Raw genomic sequence first — 14,869 nt, forward strand, 5'->3', positions numbered from 1 at the left:
GATTACAAACAATGTGCTTGATAACTGTGCATTTATTAAATCATATTACACAAAGCAACTGACCATTTTCATATTTACAAGATACACAACATGTGCACTGTGAAAACTTGCAAACTAAAAAAAATGTAAGCATCTGAAGTGATCTTTATAACACATTACTACATACAGAAAAAATTTTTTTTTTTTTTTTTTTTTTTACACACAATTTTACCTTCGTTAAAACAAACTCTAACCTGTGATTAATTTCCTTGAATTGACCTTTGATGTGCACCTCAATTTATCATCCCAGCAGTATCTGCGAGGGTTAGTTTCTCTATCAACAGGTGTCCAAACAGTCAGTTTGGTTATAGGGTGCATCTCTGAGCAGCCAAGGGTTAACACAACATCTTCTCCGCTTACACACCGGGAGCGGTTTTTCCCCTTTTTACCCGGACAAATCAATCTTAAAGTTTTCCTTGGACTAGACAAGGTTAAAATTTCAAGGGTGGGGCACTGCTGACAATGTATACCACACTCTTCACAATGTAAGTCAGTCACAGCTGTCTCTCGAACATGCAGAACTGATAACAAAACAGAAAACCAATTGATGTAAGACAATAAAGCTTATCGATTGTGCAGAGTTGAACAGATCAAACTATCATAAGATCCAAGAAGCTGTGAATTTTTGGTCAGTTAACATAGTCAAAGTCCTCTGGTATTCCGAAAGCTTTATCCAAGTTGCTGTTCTCGAAGCCAAACTTCTTCTTTGCCCAGGATTTGATTGCAAAAACATTATCTGGAAAAGAATGAATGTGAAACATGACACACATATGATGCAAAAATGAATTCAGATGAATTATGAAAACTACTCAACTCAGAAATGCCCTTTATAATTGTGTAGACAGAAACAGTTAAGTATAAAAATAAATAGAAGAGGCATTGCTTTTGCTTTCACTACACAGATTTTGCATCTCTTTCGATAATTAACTCCACATTAATTTTTACAGAAATGAAAGTGTGTTGAATTTAAAGATACATTTTTTCTTTCTACTTTATTTTTATGGGTCACAGCTGATAGCTTACTATGGCATGGCATGACACCATGGTATGTGCACAGGTTTGGCTCAAAATGCTGAAAATGTCTTTACAAATATAGGTTAACTTGTTGAAAATTGGCTTGAAGGCATTTGAAATTGCTCTCACAATTCAAAAGGCTCATCAATTTGCTAAATCCTATTTTACATTAAATCTACTGATATTATCAGGTTTGTGTGAGGGTTTGGTTTACGGGAAAGGTACAGTAAATCATCATCCCCTTATCCAAACCATTCCATCTATGAGATCACTCTATAGTGAAGCCTACATGTGTTTGCGCTTGCTTAGTCTCCAGTGTATGTTGTGTTTGACTCTTGGCTGAAATCTGATCTGTTAAATGTAAACAGACCATTAAAACCTTGCCATTTAGCATGTCTGCTGTGTTCCCAAACATGCCTGCACCAAAAGTTTTCATACACTGCTCATCTGAGACCACTTTTGTAGTCACGTCTGCAGAGCGCATAAAGGAATTTCTTCCAGAAGTTAAGTGGTGTGCATGTTTGTGTCTGCCGCATTCCAAAAAAATCATGCCTGGGAATAACCAAGAGCTTGCACTGCACTGCCTGAGTCAAGAGTTATAAAAACATGCAAGTTAATTTTACTCAGCCACAAACAAGACTGGAACTTGGAACTGGGCCATGGTATCAAAGTCAACGAAACAGCTGCATCACACCAACATTTGCGAACAGCAAGCATTTTATTTCCAGAGTGACAAGATATTTGTCTTTCACAACACTGCACAGGATGTATTATTTGATTGGACAAATGTAAGCCTAGAATATGTAATAATGTACAGGTGCAGATCTGAGATCAGCCTGGACTGATATTGGTCTGATCTGACAAAACTGGATTGTCAGGATTGTCTGTGGCCTACATTTCAGAATCTTTTGTGGATACATCACATGACATGATCAAAAGGAAATAATTGGTTTGGAATTTGTTGAGGTGTGAGGCATGCAAACGACTTACCCGTCCACCTCGACACAGCCTCTTTTGCTGTAGTGTTGGCCTTACCTAGAAAAAGGATGAATATTTTAGCAAGGCCATACATGTCAGGTATACATTGTGAAGTCCAGTGTTAATTTGTAATTTTAATCAGTTTATGTTTTGATGAAAATCTCCTTTAAACTTAGTTAATATTTAATCATGTCATATTCATTTCAGTCCGTTTTATAAAAAAAAATAAAAAAAAAATGTCATATATATATATATATATATGTATATATATATATATATATATATATATATATATATATATATATATATATATATATATATATATATATATATATACACACACATACATATATATATATATATATATATATATATATATATATATATATATATATAAAACTGCTGTTCAAAAGTTTGGGATCAATAATATTTTTAATGGAGTCTCTTATGCTCATCAAGGCTGTATTTTACAGAAAAAAAAAGTAATATTGTGAAATCACAATTTCTAATATTGGTTTCTTATTTTAAAATACTTTAAAATATAATTTATATCTGTGACACAGTGCTGAATCTTCATCAGCCATTACTCCAGTCTTCAGTGTCATATGATCCTTCAGAAATCATTCTAATTTGCTGATTTATTATCAGTGTTGAAACTGTTGTGCTGCTTAATATTTTTTTGGAACCTGTAACACTTTATTTATTTACCACATCCTTGCTGAATAAAAGTAAAAAAAAAAGAAAAAACATTTACTGACCCCAAACTTTTGAATAGTAGTGTATATTGTAACACAGCATTTCTATTTTAAATGAACACTGTACTTTTTAACTTATCAAAAAACCTGAAAAAGTATCACAGGTCCCAAAACATATTAAGCAGAGCACCGTTTCCAACATTGATAATAAATCAGCATATTAGAATGATTTCTGAAGGATCATGTGACACTGAAGACTGGAATAATGATGCTGGAAATTCAGCTTTGCATCACATGAATAAATTACATTTTAAAACATATTCAATTAGGAAACTTATTTTAAATTGCAATAATAATATTTCACAAAATTACAGTTCTCTTTCTGTATTTTTGATCAAATAAATGCAGCCTTGATCATAAGAAACGTCATAAAAAAACTTTAAAAAATCTTACTGATTTCAAACTTTTGAACTGCACTGTACATTAATAAATAAAAAAAGGCAGCGGCTATTTGCACTCAGTGAAAATAGCAAGATGTTCTGCTATTTATACTACTTATTGCAAATAGTGGCAATTATCTGCACCTCAGTATTGTAGTACATTAAAAAAAAAAAAGTACGCAATAACGCATTGAGCGTAAATTATTGTTTTAATTCAAATTATTAAATGCATGCCACCTTATTGGGACAATAAAGCCTTCCCTACACCTAAACTAACCCTGCCCGATACTTTTATTTTCAACTTTTTGATTACTTCCTTCATTTTTATTTAAAATAAATGTCTTTTTGATGAAATATAAGATTTGAAATGGTCAGTTGCTTTTACGGACACTCCGTAAAAAAAAGTTGCTAAATAGTTTAGTAAATTTTTTAAATGAAAAGAAATGTTTTTTTTTTATTAATAATAGGCTAATAATCATGGAAACGTGGAAAGTCTGTGAAAAGGGTCTATTGTGTGTTTTTTAGTGTTGTTCCAGAAACAGTTTATTCACAATATGACTTGAACATTCTGACAAGCGTGTAAGTTCAAGTTCACCTGTGCATTTGTATAATTTTGTGCAGAAGTTGTGATATTACCCTTAGCTTTTGTATTTGCCTGAATAATCTCATTAATTTCAAGTTAAATGCTCCTCTCAACAGGTGTTCGTTCGCTCTGTAGCTTCAGCTCGTATATAATGACTAAGATTAGTTTATATGAAACAATCATATTCTTTCTAGATTTTTCTTTTTCAAAAAAACAGCCATTTTCTGCAACATGGTTTACTTAATTTTTAGTTATCTCAACATGCTTTTTTGTCATTTGATCATAAACAAAACAAAAAGAAAAAGTAATTTTGTTGTCAAGACTGGCACACTGACAACATCTTGACTTGGACTCAACTTTGTAGATCCTATGTATTTGTGAAACCGAACCACTCAAAGCCCCACAGACGGTTGAACGTCACGCTAACTAGTCTCTCTTCCATAAAGTCCACAGATTTTCTTCTAAGACAGTTAGCACACCCACTCTGATATATAATCCATCATACTGAATGTGCTGCCCAGACCACTTCAATTTCAGAGCTAGATTAACAAAAGCTCAAAAGTCATTCCAAGGCTTTGGATCAAATCCAATCTGGAAAAAGGCAGATCAATCTGTAATCTTAATGACTTGTGCTCTCTGTTCTCTGACTTGACAGGAGCAGATGCATGACACTGCAGAGCTCCAGGGCAATAGAACAGGTCAGGTAGTGAATGGAAGTCATTTTGGGCAGTGCTTAAATAAAGGGCTCTCCAAAGACACAAATCTGCAGAAAGAATGAACCTTTCCATAGACAAAAACACTTGGTAGGGGACCAACAATAAGAACAGTTCCATTCTTAAAAAAAAAAAAAAAATACCATAATCAACCCATCCCCCCTACATCCCCATACATACTTCTGCAATGTGGCCAGAATATAATACTCTGAATGGCTTTTTACACTCGAAACCCTGGGTAAACAGAATCCTGGGTACCATATTCCACCCCAAACGCTGAAACTGTTGACTGTTTATGCAACACACAGTGTTTCCGTTACTGTCCAAAGCATGTGAATTTGAGGCACACGACAGAGTTTGTTGCTAGGCATCTAGCCGTAACGTTCTAACACTGAATCATTTCCCACCGCATAAGTTTGGCACCATAATGCAGGGTTAAGTATGACGATAACCCGGAGTGAAGCACAGTGTGAAAAGCCTCTGACAGTGTTTCCTGCACTATTATTCAGCTGAACTGCATCACTGCTATTGAAAATTAACAGTAAAAAATAAAGCAAACAGTGTTGACTCTTCAGAGCCAGTTTATTGTAGTGAATCCAAAACCGAGTGCAACCAGTCCAGACCTATTCCCAAACTAATAATTCTTATGAGCCGGGTAATTTTAGTAAATCAAAACCATACAGCACAACCAGTTCGGTTAAATTATCAAACTAATGACTCTAATGAGCTAGTTCATTTTAGTGAATCAAAAACATACTAAGCATAGTCGGTTTTTCAACTTAATATCTCCTAAAAGTTGTTTTAATGAATGAAGATCATACAGAGCACCAAGTCTATTTGATTGATTGATTGATTTATCTTCAAAGTGACCTCATGCATTTTCTTTTTTTAAAGTACTAAATGTAGTTTAGGATTTGTAATGCTTCTTATTCAGTGAATGGCACTGATAAATTTGCTGTTATTAGCACATCCACAAAGTGTGATGACAGCATGTTCAAGACCCCAGAGGTAATCAGGGTTAAGTGTACCGCTCAAGGCACAATATCAGCAGCCCTCTGGTACTCACTCAACTTCCCATGGGTGTCCCAACTGGGACTCATACCAGCAATCCTGTAATACCTGGCATTGAGCCCTCACTCACTAAAACAGAAAAAAAATAAAACCTTCAAGATAAATTAGGTTTCTCTTGAATACACAGGACTGTGAAGTCTCTTTTCCAATGCAGTTATTATTAATAAGTAAGGACTAATTTAATCCTTGACAGGGTGATCAACACCCTGAAGGAGTTTATTTTGCGATAATGTCTGACTGAACATTCTTAAAATATGTCAACTTAGCAAATAAATAAATACATGGACATGAAATATTGATGAGTTTTGAGTTACTGAACATTCGTGAGAAACAAACAAACAAAAAAACAGATTGTTGAATGTCCAGAGACGGTGAACAAAAGCTCACCCTTGAACAACAATCAGCCTGAGTGGTGCTTATTTCGTGATAATGACTATTTATTATGAAACTTAGTTTTATCATTCAAAATATTTAAATGAACTGACGTAATGAAGTATATTAGAATTATTAGCATAAGTATAAAGACTGTGGCGAGACAGAACATGAGCACAGCTACACTATTGCTAAAAGTTTGCAGTCAGTATTTTTATTTTTTTTAATTAACACTTTTATTCAGTAAGAAATTGATTTGACATTAAAGGCTTGTTACAAAAATGTTCCATTTCAAATAAATGCTGTCTTTTTACCTAATGTGGATTCAAGAATCCTAAAAAAAAAAAAAAAAAAAGCATTATTTTAAACATTGATAAGAAATATTTCTTCAGCACCAAATCAGCATATTTGAATGCTTTCAAAAAGATCATGTGACAAAGAAGACTGGAGTATTGATGCTAAAAATTCAGCCTTGCTATCACAGGAATAAATCACATTTAAAAAAATATTCCAGTAGAAAACAGCTATTTTACATGGTAATATTTCACAATACTGCTCTGTATTTTTATACTCCGTACTCAAAAACATTTAAGAAATCTTGTTGACCCCAGACTTTCTGATGGTAGTGTGTATATAGCAATATAGGATATGTTTCCTGCAGTTATACAGTGCGGTCCTTGACTAAAGTAATTATTCATTAAAATTTGACCCCTAAATGCTGCAAATGACCAATCAGAAGCAAGCATTCCACCAAACTGTCAAACAAGGTAAGTGTAATTTACTGGAAGACAACGGCTCACGCCCAAGGTGTTATAAAACACGCCCTAATTTATTTATTTGTCATGTGTGCAGTTCTTGAACATCCTCTATAGCAACACAACAAAAAGCAAGCTATGACTAAATTAATAAAGTGTACAGCTTCCTTAGCCATTACTAACACTCCAAGACACAAGAGAAATCTCCTTTCAATGTTACTAGCACCAGTGCACAAATTCTAAAATCACAATCCCTGCGCCGTATAATATACATATAAATGTTTGGTCTGTTGACTCAGAATTGTGTGAGAATGGTGCTCTGTGCTTTTCTGTTAAACATAGTACCTCAGGGAGACGCAATAGTTCAGACGTCTGTAAGCCAATTCTAAAAGTGATTAAAATATAGACATAACAAATCCAGAGAGGCAGAAAAAGCATCAAGTATTTCAGCAGGGACTACTGACATTTTCACAGCATTTAAACTGGAGGGGTTGTTAGAGAGACGGAGCTGCAGGGATGGGGTGATGAACGAGGTGGATGATGTAAGGAGAGGTTATAAATGTTATTTTCTCTCAAGAGACGCGAGTCATTATCTCCACCAGCGCCTGAGAGAGATGATTATTCACAGCTGATCGCAGAACTGTCTGGAGAGGATCATAGAACATTCAGAGCTGAACTTGGCTGGAAATGTGCGATAGGTCAGGAATATTACAACAAGGTATTGAAAGTTTGTCTAGAACTAGCTGAATGTTACAGGGAACCAACTGTTTTTTTTTGTTGTTTTTTTTAATCAAATGTATAGACGTTTTAAGACCTGAAATGTAATACCACAATTAACACCATATGTCCATACAGAACAAACTCATACAATGTCAAAATAAGTCACGTATCTCAGACTCTTTGACTTGATAAATCCGTGCCAAAGCCTGTTTAATCAAGGACTTAATACTTTTCAGCAAAACGAGTTTAAAATACTCGACACATACTTCAGTATATACCCCGTGTATTGAAAATGCTTTATGTTCGAAATAATACATAAATGCATACAAATTAGTCGTTGACTTGAAAGTTTTTTTGACACTACAGTCATCAAAACACCACTTCTGTACAAATTTACCACCTTCAACACTGTAAGGCTCCAGACTTGCTGTGAGCAATGTTTCCCTTATTATGCAGAATTATGTGAACAGAGTTGCTGATTCTTTATTGTATGCTACTTGCTCCCAGGTGTCTTGTCAGAATAATGCAGATGATTGCTTTACAAAAATTCACAGCAGAGAAAATGCAAACAGAGGATCTTTGCAATGGAAAACAAACTAAATGCAGCAATGACATCCTTCCGGGTTCTTATTATTAATTTGTGCAGTATGGACAACTCCGTAATAGAAGGTAGACAAGCACAGATCATGCTTTTAGGAGAACTAACCAGACCCATGCTGATGTTTTTTTAGACATTACGAGTGTCACAGGGATGTGATTGAGAAATCAATTTAAGATTGATTACATTAAGAAACATCCAAATTTCCTCTATTAAGACAAGGCAGAGTGAGCACAAAGAAATTGATAAAAAATATGAATAAAAAGGAAGTACACAGTAACCAACAAAGTACTTGGTAATCATCAAAAATCAAGCCCTTTTGACCAGCTGAAACTAATTTTACACAGAATCAATATTTTTGTGCAAACTCCATCTGGAGGGCAAAATGTGAACTACTTCGTTCCTCTATGCTGATTTTTAATGTTATGTTAGCATTATTTATATACAATTTTAGTTTGCTCATATTTTTATATTTTCAGTTTTCATTTGAATTTCAGTTTAATTTTTAGTACTTTTGTAGTGCTTTTTATTAGTTTTTTATTTTAGTTTAAATTTCAGTTAGTAGATTTATGCACACAAATCTGTGTGGTTTACTCACGTATCTCTTCCACCACCTCTGGATCACATTCTTTGTACTTCTCCAGGTCGGCCTTTAGCTGATCTCTCTGATGTTTCAATGCTGTGAGCTCCTTCAGGAGATCCTCTCTCTCCTCCTAAATACACACAAAAGCACTGGTCAGACAGAGCCAACAGACATTAGAGCTGTACAGTAATGTGGTTCAGAGAGACAGAAGTGAACACACACATTAACTTCACGTCCCACTTTGGCTTTGTCAACTGCTTGTTGAAGGGCTTTTTTGCGTTGATTCCCATCCTCATGCTACACAGAAAAAAATAAATACATTTTTGATTTATCTCTGTTAACCAAAGCTGCCTTTTTTGATGATAAATCTAACAGTTTTATTTTACAAGTCAACTATCAGAAATGTAGTGTCAGATACCAAAAAGAGATGGCCTCACTTGTCTCTCCAGTTCCTCTAATCTGTGTTTACGGGCGTGCAGGGCTTTACTGGGAAACGCCCAGTAATAGTTGGAGGTGCCCACCCTCTCAGTGTCCACCATGTTATCATCCACCAGACTCTGCAACACCTCTTTCACTGACATGGGAGCTGAAAAAAAGAATAAACAAATTCTCTAGTAAGCATTATGTCAGTGAACATATCTTCAAAACTCAATGTGCGAGAAAACTGTCATATGTACTTTCAGGCCAGTGTTGCAGTGTAACTTAATTTTCACTGATCACATTTTTACACCTTGCAAAAATAAGCATTTGGTTGTTTGTGGTTTTGCAATTGTCACAAGACAAAATGGATAAAATAGATGCTTTGTCGAAATCTGTTTTGCATCATATGACTGCACAAAAATAAAATATGGCTGTATGGTTTCTCACTTCTCGCTGTTCTTTGTTATGGAAAAACGAGGTTTTAAGACTGACAACTGCTGTTTGCAGATACCATAGTAATGAATAAGTCATAAATGGAATATTATCCATCGCAAATGTTTTTTTTTGTGAACACCGAACATAGCTTACCTCCGAAATAGCTATTAAATGGCAAATACACTGAAGATTAGTGGACAGGTTGTCGCAAATATGTAGCTTATGCAGCACACAGAAGCCTCTACTCCATTGACATCCATTTAAAAACTGCTTCTTGTCTCCTTGCCAATGCCCTACTGTTTGTAAGCTTTTTTTTAACCTTGGATGCTTGTCTTAAAAGGGCTCTGAGATGTAAGTGCTGATACACACAGCCATTTATGATTTTTTAAACGTTATGCCAGTTTATTTCTTTATTATTATTATTTCATCCAACAAGACAAACATTTCAGCATCATTATTAGCTACTTATAAAGCTCTAGGGCAGAACCTTTCTGAATTTCATGTCAACAGGCCTGCTTTCCTGACTATTTATACAACTAGGTTAGTCATATTGGCACCTCGTCTGGAAAACCTCTACTTTCATCCAAATCAAACAGGCAAGGATCAGTTTTCTGATGATTACCATTACATACGTTCTATAAAAAATGTGCAGGGTCACTTAGAGCTCCCTCTATCTGTGACATGGACTTGTCAGTGTCAGGAGCATAAACTAAAAATCACTACAAGTTGATAAAACTTACTGATTCCTTTGGATTTGGGGGCAATTTTTTCTATGTCTTTCAGCTGAAACACATCTTTCTGGAAGGGAAAAAAATCATCTTAATTAATCTTATGTCCCAAAGTTTGAGAATATCAAACTACTAGAGAGCTCTGTCAGACATGGACACGATCACACATAAGCTAAATGGATAAGAATAAGAATCTGAAAACATGCATACTTACGGTTTCAAAAAATATTTCCATCATACGACTTCTTTTCTCTTCCAAGCTAAGTCCTTTCTTTTTAGACTGCGGAGTGTAAAAGATAAACCCTTTGTATTAATAAGATGAATACAGTTCTGCATTTTTATGTATTAAATAAATAACATAAAACTAATTCAGCTGTCATTATTAAATAGTCATGCTGATTTTATATTTTATTAACCCTTCAGTTTCACACATTTCAGAAAAAATGTGGAACTAGTGGTAAACAATTCTCGGCTATATTTTTTCAGAACGTTTGTTTCAATGGACTACTTCAAAAAATTATTTAGCTCAAATCTATGGAGGACTGAACCTCAAAAATGTAATTAATGTAATAGGAAAATAAATAAATAGAAAATAAATAAATGATTTGGTATAACAAATGCAATTCCTTTTTTATCAGATTTAGTCCTGAACTTATTATTATTTTTTACACTTTCATTTACTTTTTTTATTCATTCATTCATTCATTCATTCATATATATATATATATATATATATATATATATATATATATATATATATATATATATATATATATATATATATATATATATATATATATATATATATATATATATATATATATATATATATATATATATCGTAGTCTTCTGAGGTCAGATTTGGTAGCTGAGCTGAACCAGACAGTTATTGAAGTGCAGAGGCTGGATTCAATGATGGCGGAGTAGAACTGTTTCAGCAGCTCCTGTGGCAGATTGAACTTCCTCAGCTGGCGAAGGAAGTACAACTTCTCCTGTGCCTTTTTTACAATGGCGTCTATGTGATTGTCCCACTTCAGGTCCTGGGAGATGGAGTGGTGCCCAGGAACCTGATTGACTCCACTGCAGTCACAGCGCTGTCCATGATGGTGAGTGGGGAGAGAACGGAGGGTCCTTCAGGGGGGTTTCTCCTGAAGTCCACGAAGTCCAGCATGTTGAGCTCCAGGTTGTTAAGACTGCACCGGACAGCCAGATCCTTAACCTCCTGTCTGTAAGCAGACTCGTCACCGTCCTTAATGAGGCCGATCAGTGTGGTGTCGTCTGAAAACTTAAGGAGCTTGACAGAGGGGTCTTTAGACGTGCAGTCATTGGTGTAGAGAGAGAAGAGCAGTGGGGAGAGAACGCAACCCTGAGGAGCTCCAGTGCTGATCGTACAGGTGTTGGATGTGTATTTGCCAAGCTTTACTAACTGCTGCCTGTCTGTCAGGAAGCTGGTGATCCACTGACAGACAGAGGTGGGGATGGAGAGCTGAGTTAGTTTGGGCAGAAGACGGTTTGGAATAGGGATGCACGGTATACCGGAAAAGTACCGGTATATATTATATTTCAAACGATACATCATATCATAATTTTGCTCAATTCGGCATTTCATGCGCTGCAGTTGCGAAATGCACCTGTAGGTGGCAGTGCTTCCCAAATTGCTGTGCAACCGGTAAAGTGACAACAGAACACGATGGATCATCAAACAGATTAAACGCACCCGAAATGAATAAATAAAGAGAACAGTAGAAGTGAAATATGGCATTACTTTGCATACAAAACAGATGACAAAGGTGAAGGAACTGACCTTACTGCACCTGTATGCAAGTGTTGCTATAAATCATGTGTCTCCACAGAGACAACACATCATGTGATAATATGAAGCAGCCGAGAGAGTGAGATTTATTTAATGCTTTTTCTTTGGCTGAGTCTGAAAACTCTGAGAGAGAGAAATAACGTGATTTTGAATATTACTTTGACTGTTAGAATAACACTTTACAATAAAGCAATATTTGTTGCATTAATTGTGCAACTTCAGTTGTATTTTTTTTCTTCAAACTCAGTCAAAATGTAAGTTCCTGGTAGGTTTTTTTGTTACATTGAGACATTTTGTTTGCACTGAAAGATAAGAAGATTTGAATATATTTTCATCTTATTACTTAAGTTAGCCTATTTTTTTTTTCTCCAACATCAAAATGTAACATATGTTCCCTGTAGGTTTTTAGTTAGTTTAATACAAAGGTATTAAGATATAAATCTGTTTTTATTATTATTACTATTAATAAAATTGTTTTAAATTCACTTATCTTTTGAAGCTGGTTATTTGTCACCTATGGTATTGATTTAGTATCAATACCGAGGTATTACATTCTGGTATCGTACCGAAGCTAAAATTATGGTATCGAGCCATCCCTAGTTTGGAATGATAGTGTTAAAGTTCGAGCTGAAGTCCACAAACAGGATCCTCGCATAAGTCCCTGGTCTGTCTAGATGTTGCAGAACATAATGCAGTCCCATGTTGACAGCATCGTCCACAGACCTGTTTGCTCTGTAGGCAAACTGAAGAGGATCCAGCGAGGGTCCAGTGATGTCCTTCAGGTGGGCCAGCGCCAGTTTTTCAAATGACTTCATGACCACAGACGTTTGAGCCACAGGCCTGTAGTCATTTAGTCCTGTAATTTTGGATTTCTTTGGGATGGGGATGATGGTAGAGCGTTTGAAGCATGAAGGGACTTGGCACAGTTCCAGTGATCTGTTGAAGATCTTTGTGAAGATGGGGGCCAGCTGGTCAGCACAGGATTTCAGACAGGCTGGTGTGACTCCGTCTGGGCCTACTGCTTTTTTCCTTTTCTGCTTCCGGAAGACCTGGCGGACCTCGTCTTCGCTGATCTGAATTGCAGGTGTGGGGGAGATGGGGGTTGCTGGAGGTGTTAATGGTTGTGTGGAGAGGTGTTCAGAGCGGGTGTGGGGTGTTTTTTCAAACCTGCGGTAGAACTCATTCAGATCGTCTGCCAGTCGTTGATTCACCACAGTGCTGGGGGGATGGTGTCTTGTAGTTAGTTATCTCTTTCAGACCTTTCCACACTGATGCTGAGTCACTGTAAGAGAATTGGATTCTTAGCTTATCAGAACAATTCCTCTTTGCTACTCTGATCTCCTTTTCCAGTGTGTATTTGGCCTGTTTATACAAGACTTTATCCCCCTTCCTGTAAGCATCTTCTATGGCCTGACAGAGCGGTCGGAGTTTTGCAGTGAACCATGGTTTGTCATTGTCGTAGGTTAAATGAGTCCTGGTAGGAATGCATATATCCTCACAGAAACTGATATATGAAGTGACAGTCTCTGTGAGCTCGTCCAGATCGTTTGCAGCAGCCTCAAAAACACTCCAATCAGTAAGGTCAAGACAGGCTTGTAAAACCCGCTCGGTCTCGTTGGTCCATCTCTTTACAGTCTTTACCACCGGTTCAGCAGATTTCAGTTTCTGCCTGTAGGTTGGTATAAGATGAACCAGGCAATGATCAGAGAGCCCCAAAGCTGCCCGTGGAACAGAGTGATATGCATTCTTTGTTGTTGTGTAACAGTGAGCCAATATATTACTGTCTCTGGTGGGACATGTAACATGCTGTCTGTATTTTGGCAGTTCACGGGAGAGATTTGCTTTATTAAAGCCCCCAAGAATGATTAAAACAGAGTCCGGGTGTTGTTGTTCAGTGTCTGTGATCAGATCAGCGAGTTTCTGTAAAGCTGAGCTCACGTGCACTTGCGGTGGAATGTAAACACTCACGAGAATGAACGAACAAAACTCCCGCAGCGAGTAGAACGGCTTGCAGTTGATTAAGAGCGTTTCTAGATCAGAACAGCACATCTTCTTTAACACTGTCACATCTGTACACCACCTCTCATTGATGTAAAAGCACGTCCCACCGCTGCGCGATTTCCCCGTTGATTCTGCGTCGCGATCTGCTCTGATCAGCTGGAAGTTAGGAAGATGAAGTGCGCTGTCTGGAATGGCGCCGTTCAGCCAGGTTTCCGTGAAACACAGAGCAGAAGAGTTTGAAAAATCCTTGTTTAACCGTGAAAGCAGAGGGAGTTCGTCCGTTTTGTTGGGTAGAGAGCGGAGATTAGCTAGATGGATGCTAGGCAACGCTGTTCGAAATCCCCGCCGGCTCGCTTCCCTCGTCTGCGCGCCCTGAATCGTCTAAACAGCACCACTGCTCCGTCGACTACAATGTCCAGCAAAACATCAGAATAGGTTGTTTGCAAACACGTGATTCTGATGACGCACAAACTACAGCTGGAGGGCAGGAAGTAATTTTTTCTCCATAGGAATCAGTAGCAGCTAACTCAAGATGCCTGTGTTATGCATTGTTTATGAATGCTCAAATCGGTCAAATGACATAAGGAGATTTTATCGGGTACGAAAATGTGTTGTTCATAAGGGGGGGAAAAGTAAAAAAAATTACTGAAAAATGCAGGAAAAAACGGCTTGTAAACCTGCGTCTGCGGTCGAGGAGGAGCGATTGGATAATGCTTGTGTGTGCAATTGATTATTATAAGTTATAATAATATATTAATAAAGATTTTGAACATTTGATTGCTGTAGTGTCAGCGGTGCAATTTAAGTGTATTAACATCACATTTAATAACAGATTAAACATTGGGTAAGATCAGTGAATTAAACTAGATCACAATGGTTTTGACATCACAAACATCAGTCTCATCTGATCA

The 14,869-nt window shown here is 36.5% G+C and overlaps 1 protein-coding gene across 2 annotated transcripts in view; it reads right to left on the bottom strand.

Annotated features, from left to right (window-relative positions):
* The window catches only part of LOC306874002 (meiotic nuclear division protein 1 homolog), a 20,030-nt gene continuing 5,161 nt past the window's right edge, over positions 1–14,869 (bottom strand). Inside the window, exons 2-8 of one of the 2 annotated variants that reach the window (XM_079423657.1) lie at positions 10,359–10,424; positions 10,157–10,214; positions 8,999–9,147; positions 8,784–8,858; positions 8,577–8,691; positions 2,044–2,088; positions 1–775 (exon numbers count right to left, since the gene is read on the bottom strand). In XM_079423657.1, the coding sequence (XP_079279783.1) occupies positions 669–775; positions 2,044–2,088; positions 8,577–8,691; positions 8,784–8,858; positions 8,999–9,147; positions 10,157–10,214; positions 10,359–10,424 (615 nt within the window). In that variant the 3' untranslated portion in view covers positions 1–668. The remainder of the gene's footprint in view (positions 776–2,043; positions 2,089–8,576; positions 8,692–8,783; positions 8,859–8,998; positions 9,148–10,156; positions 10,215–10,358; positions 10,425–14,869) is intronic. The other variant, XM_079423656.1, reaches the window with a different exon arrangement.

The sequence above is a fragment of the Barbus barbus genome (assembly GCF_936440315.1).
Source record: "Barbus barbus genome assembly, chromosome: 8".
In the NCBI taxonomy this organism is placed as follows: Eukaryota; Metazoa; Chordata; class Actinopteri; order Cypriniformes; family Cyprinidae; genus Barbus; species Barbus barbus.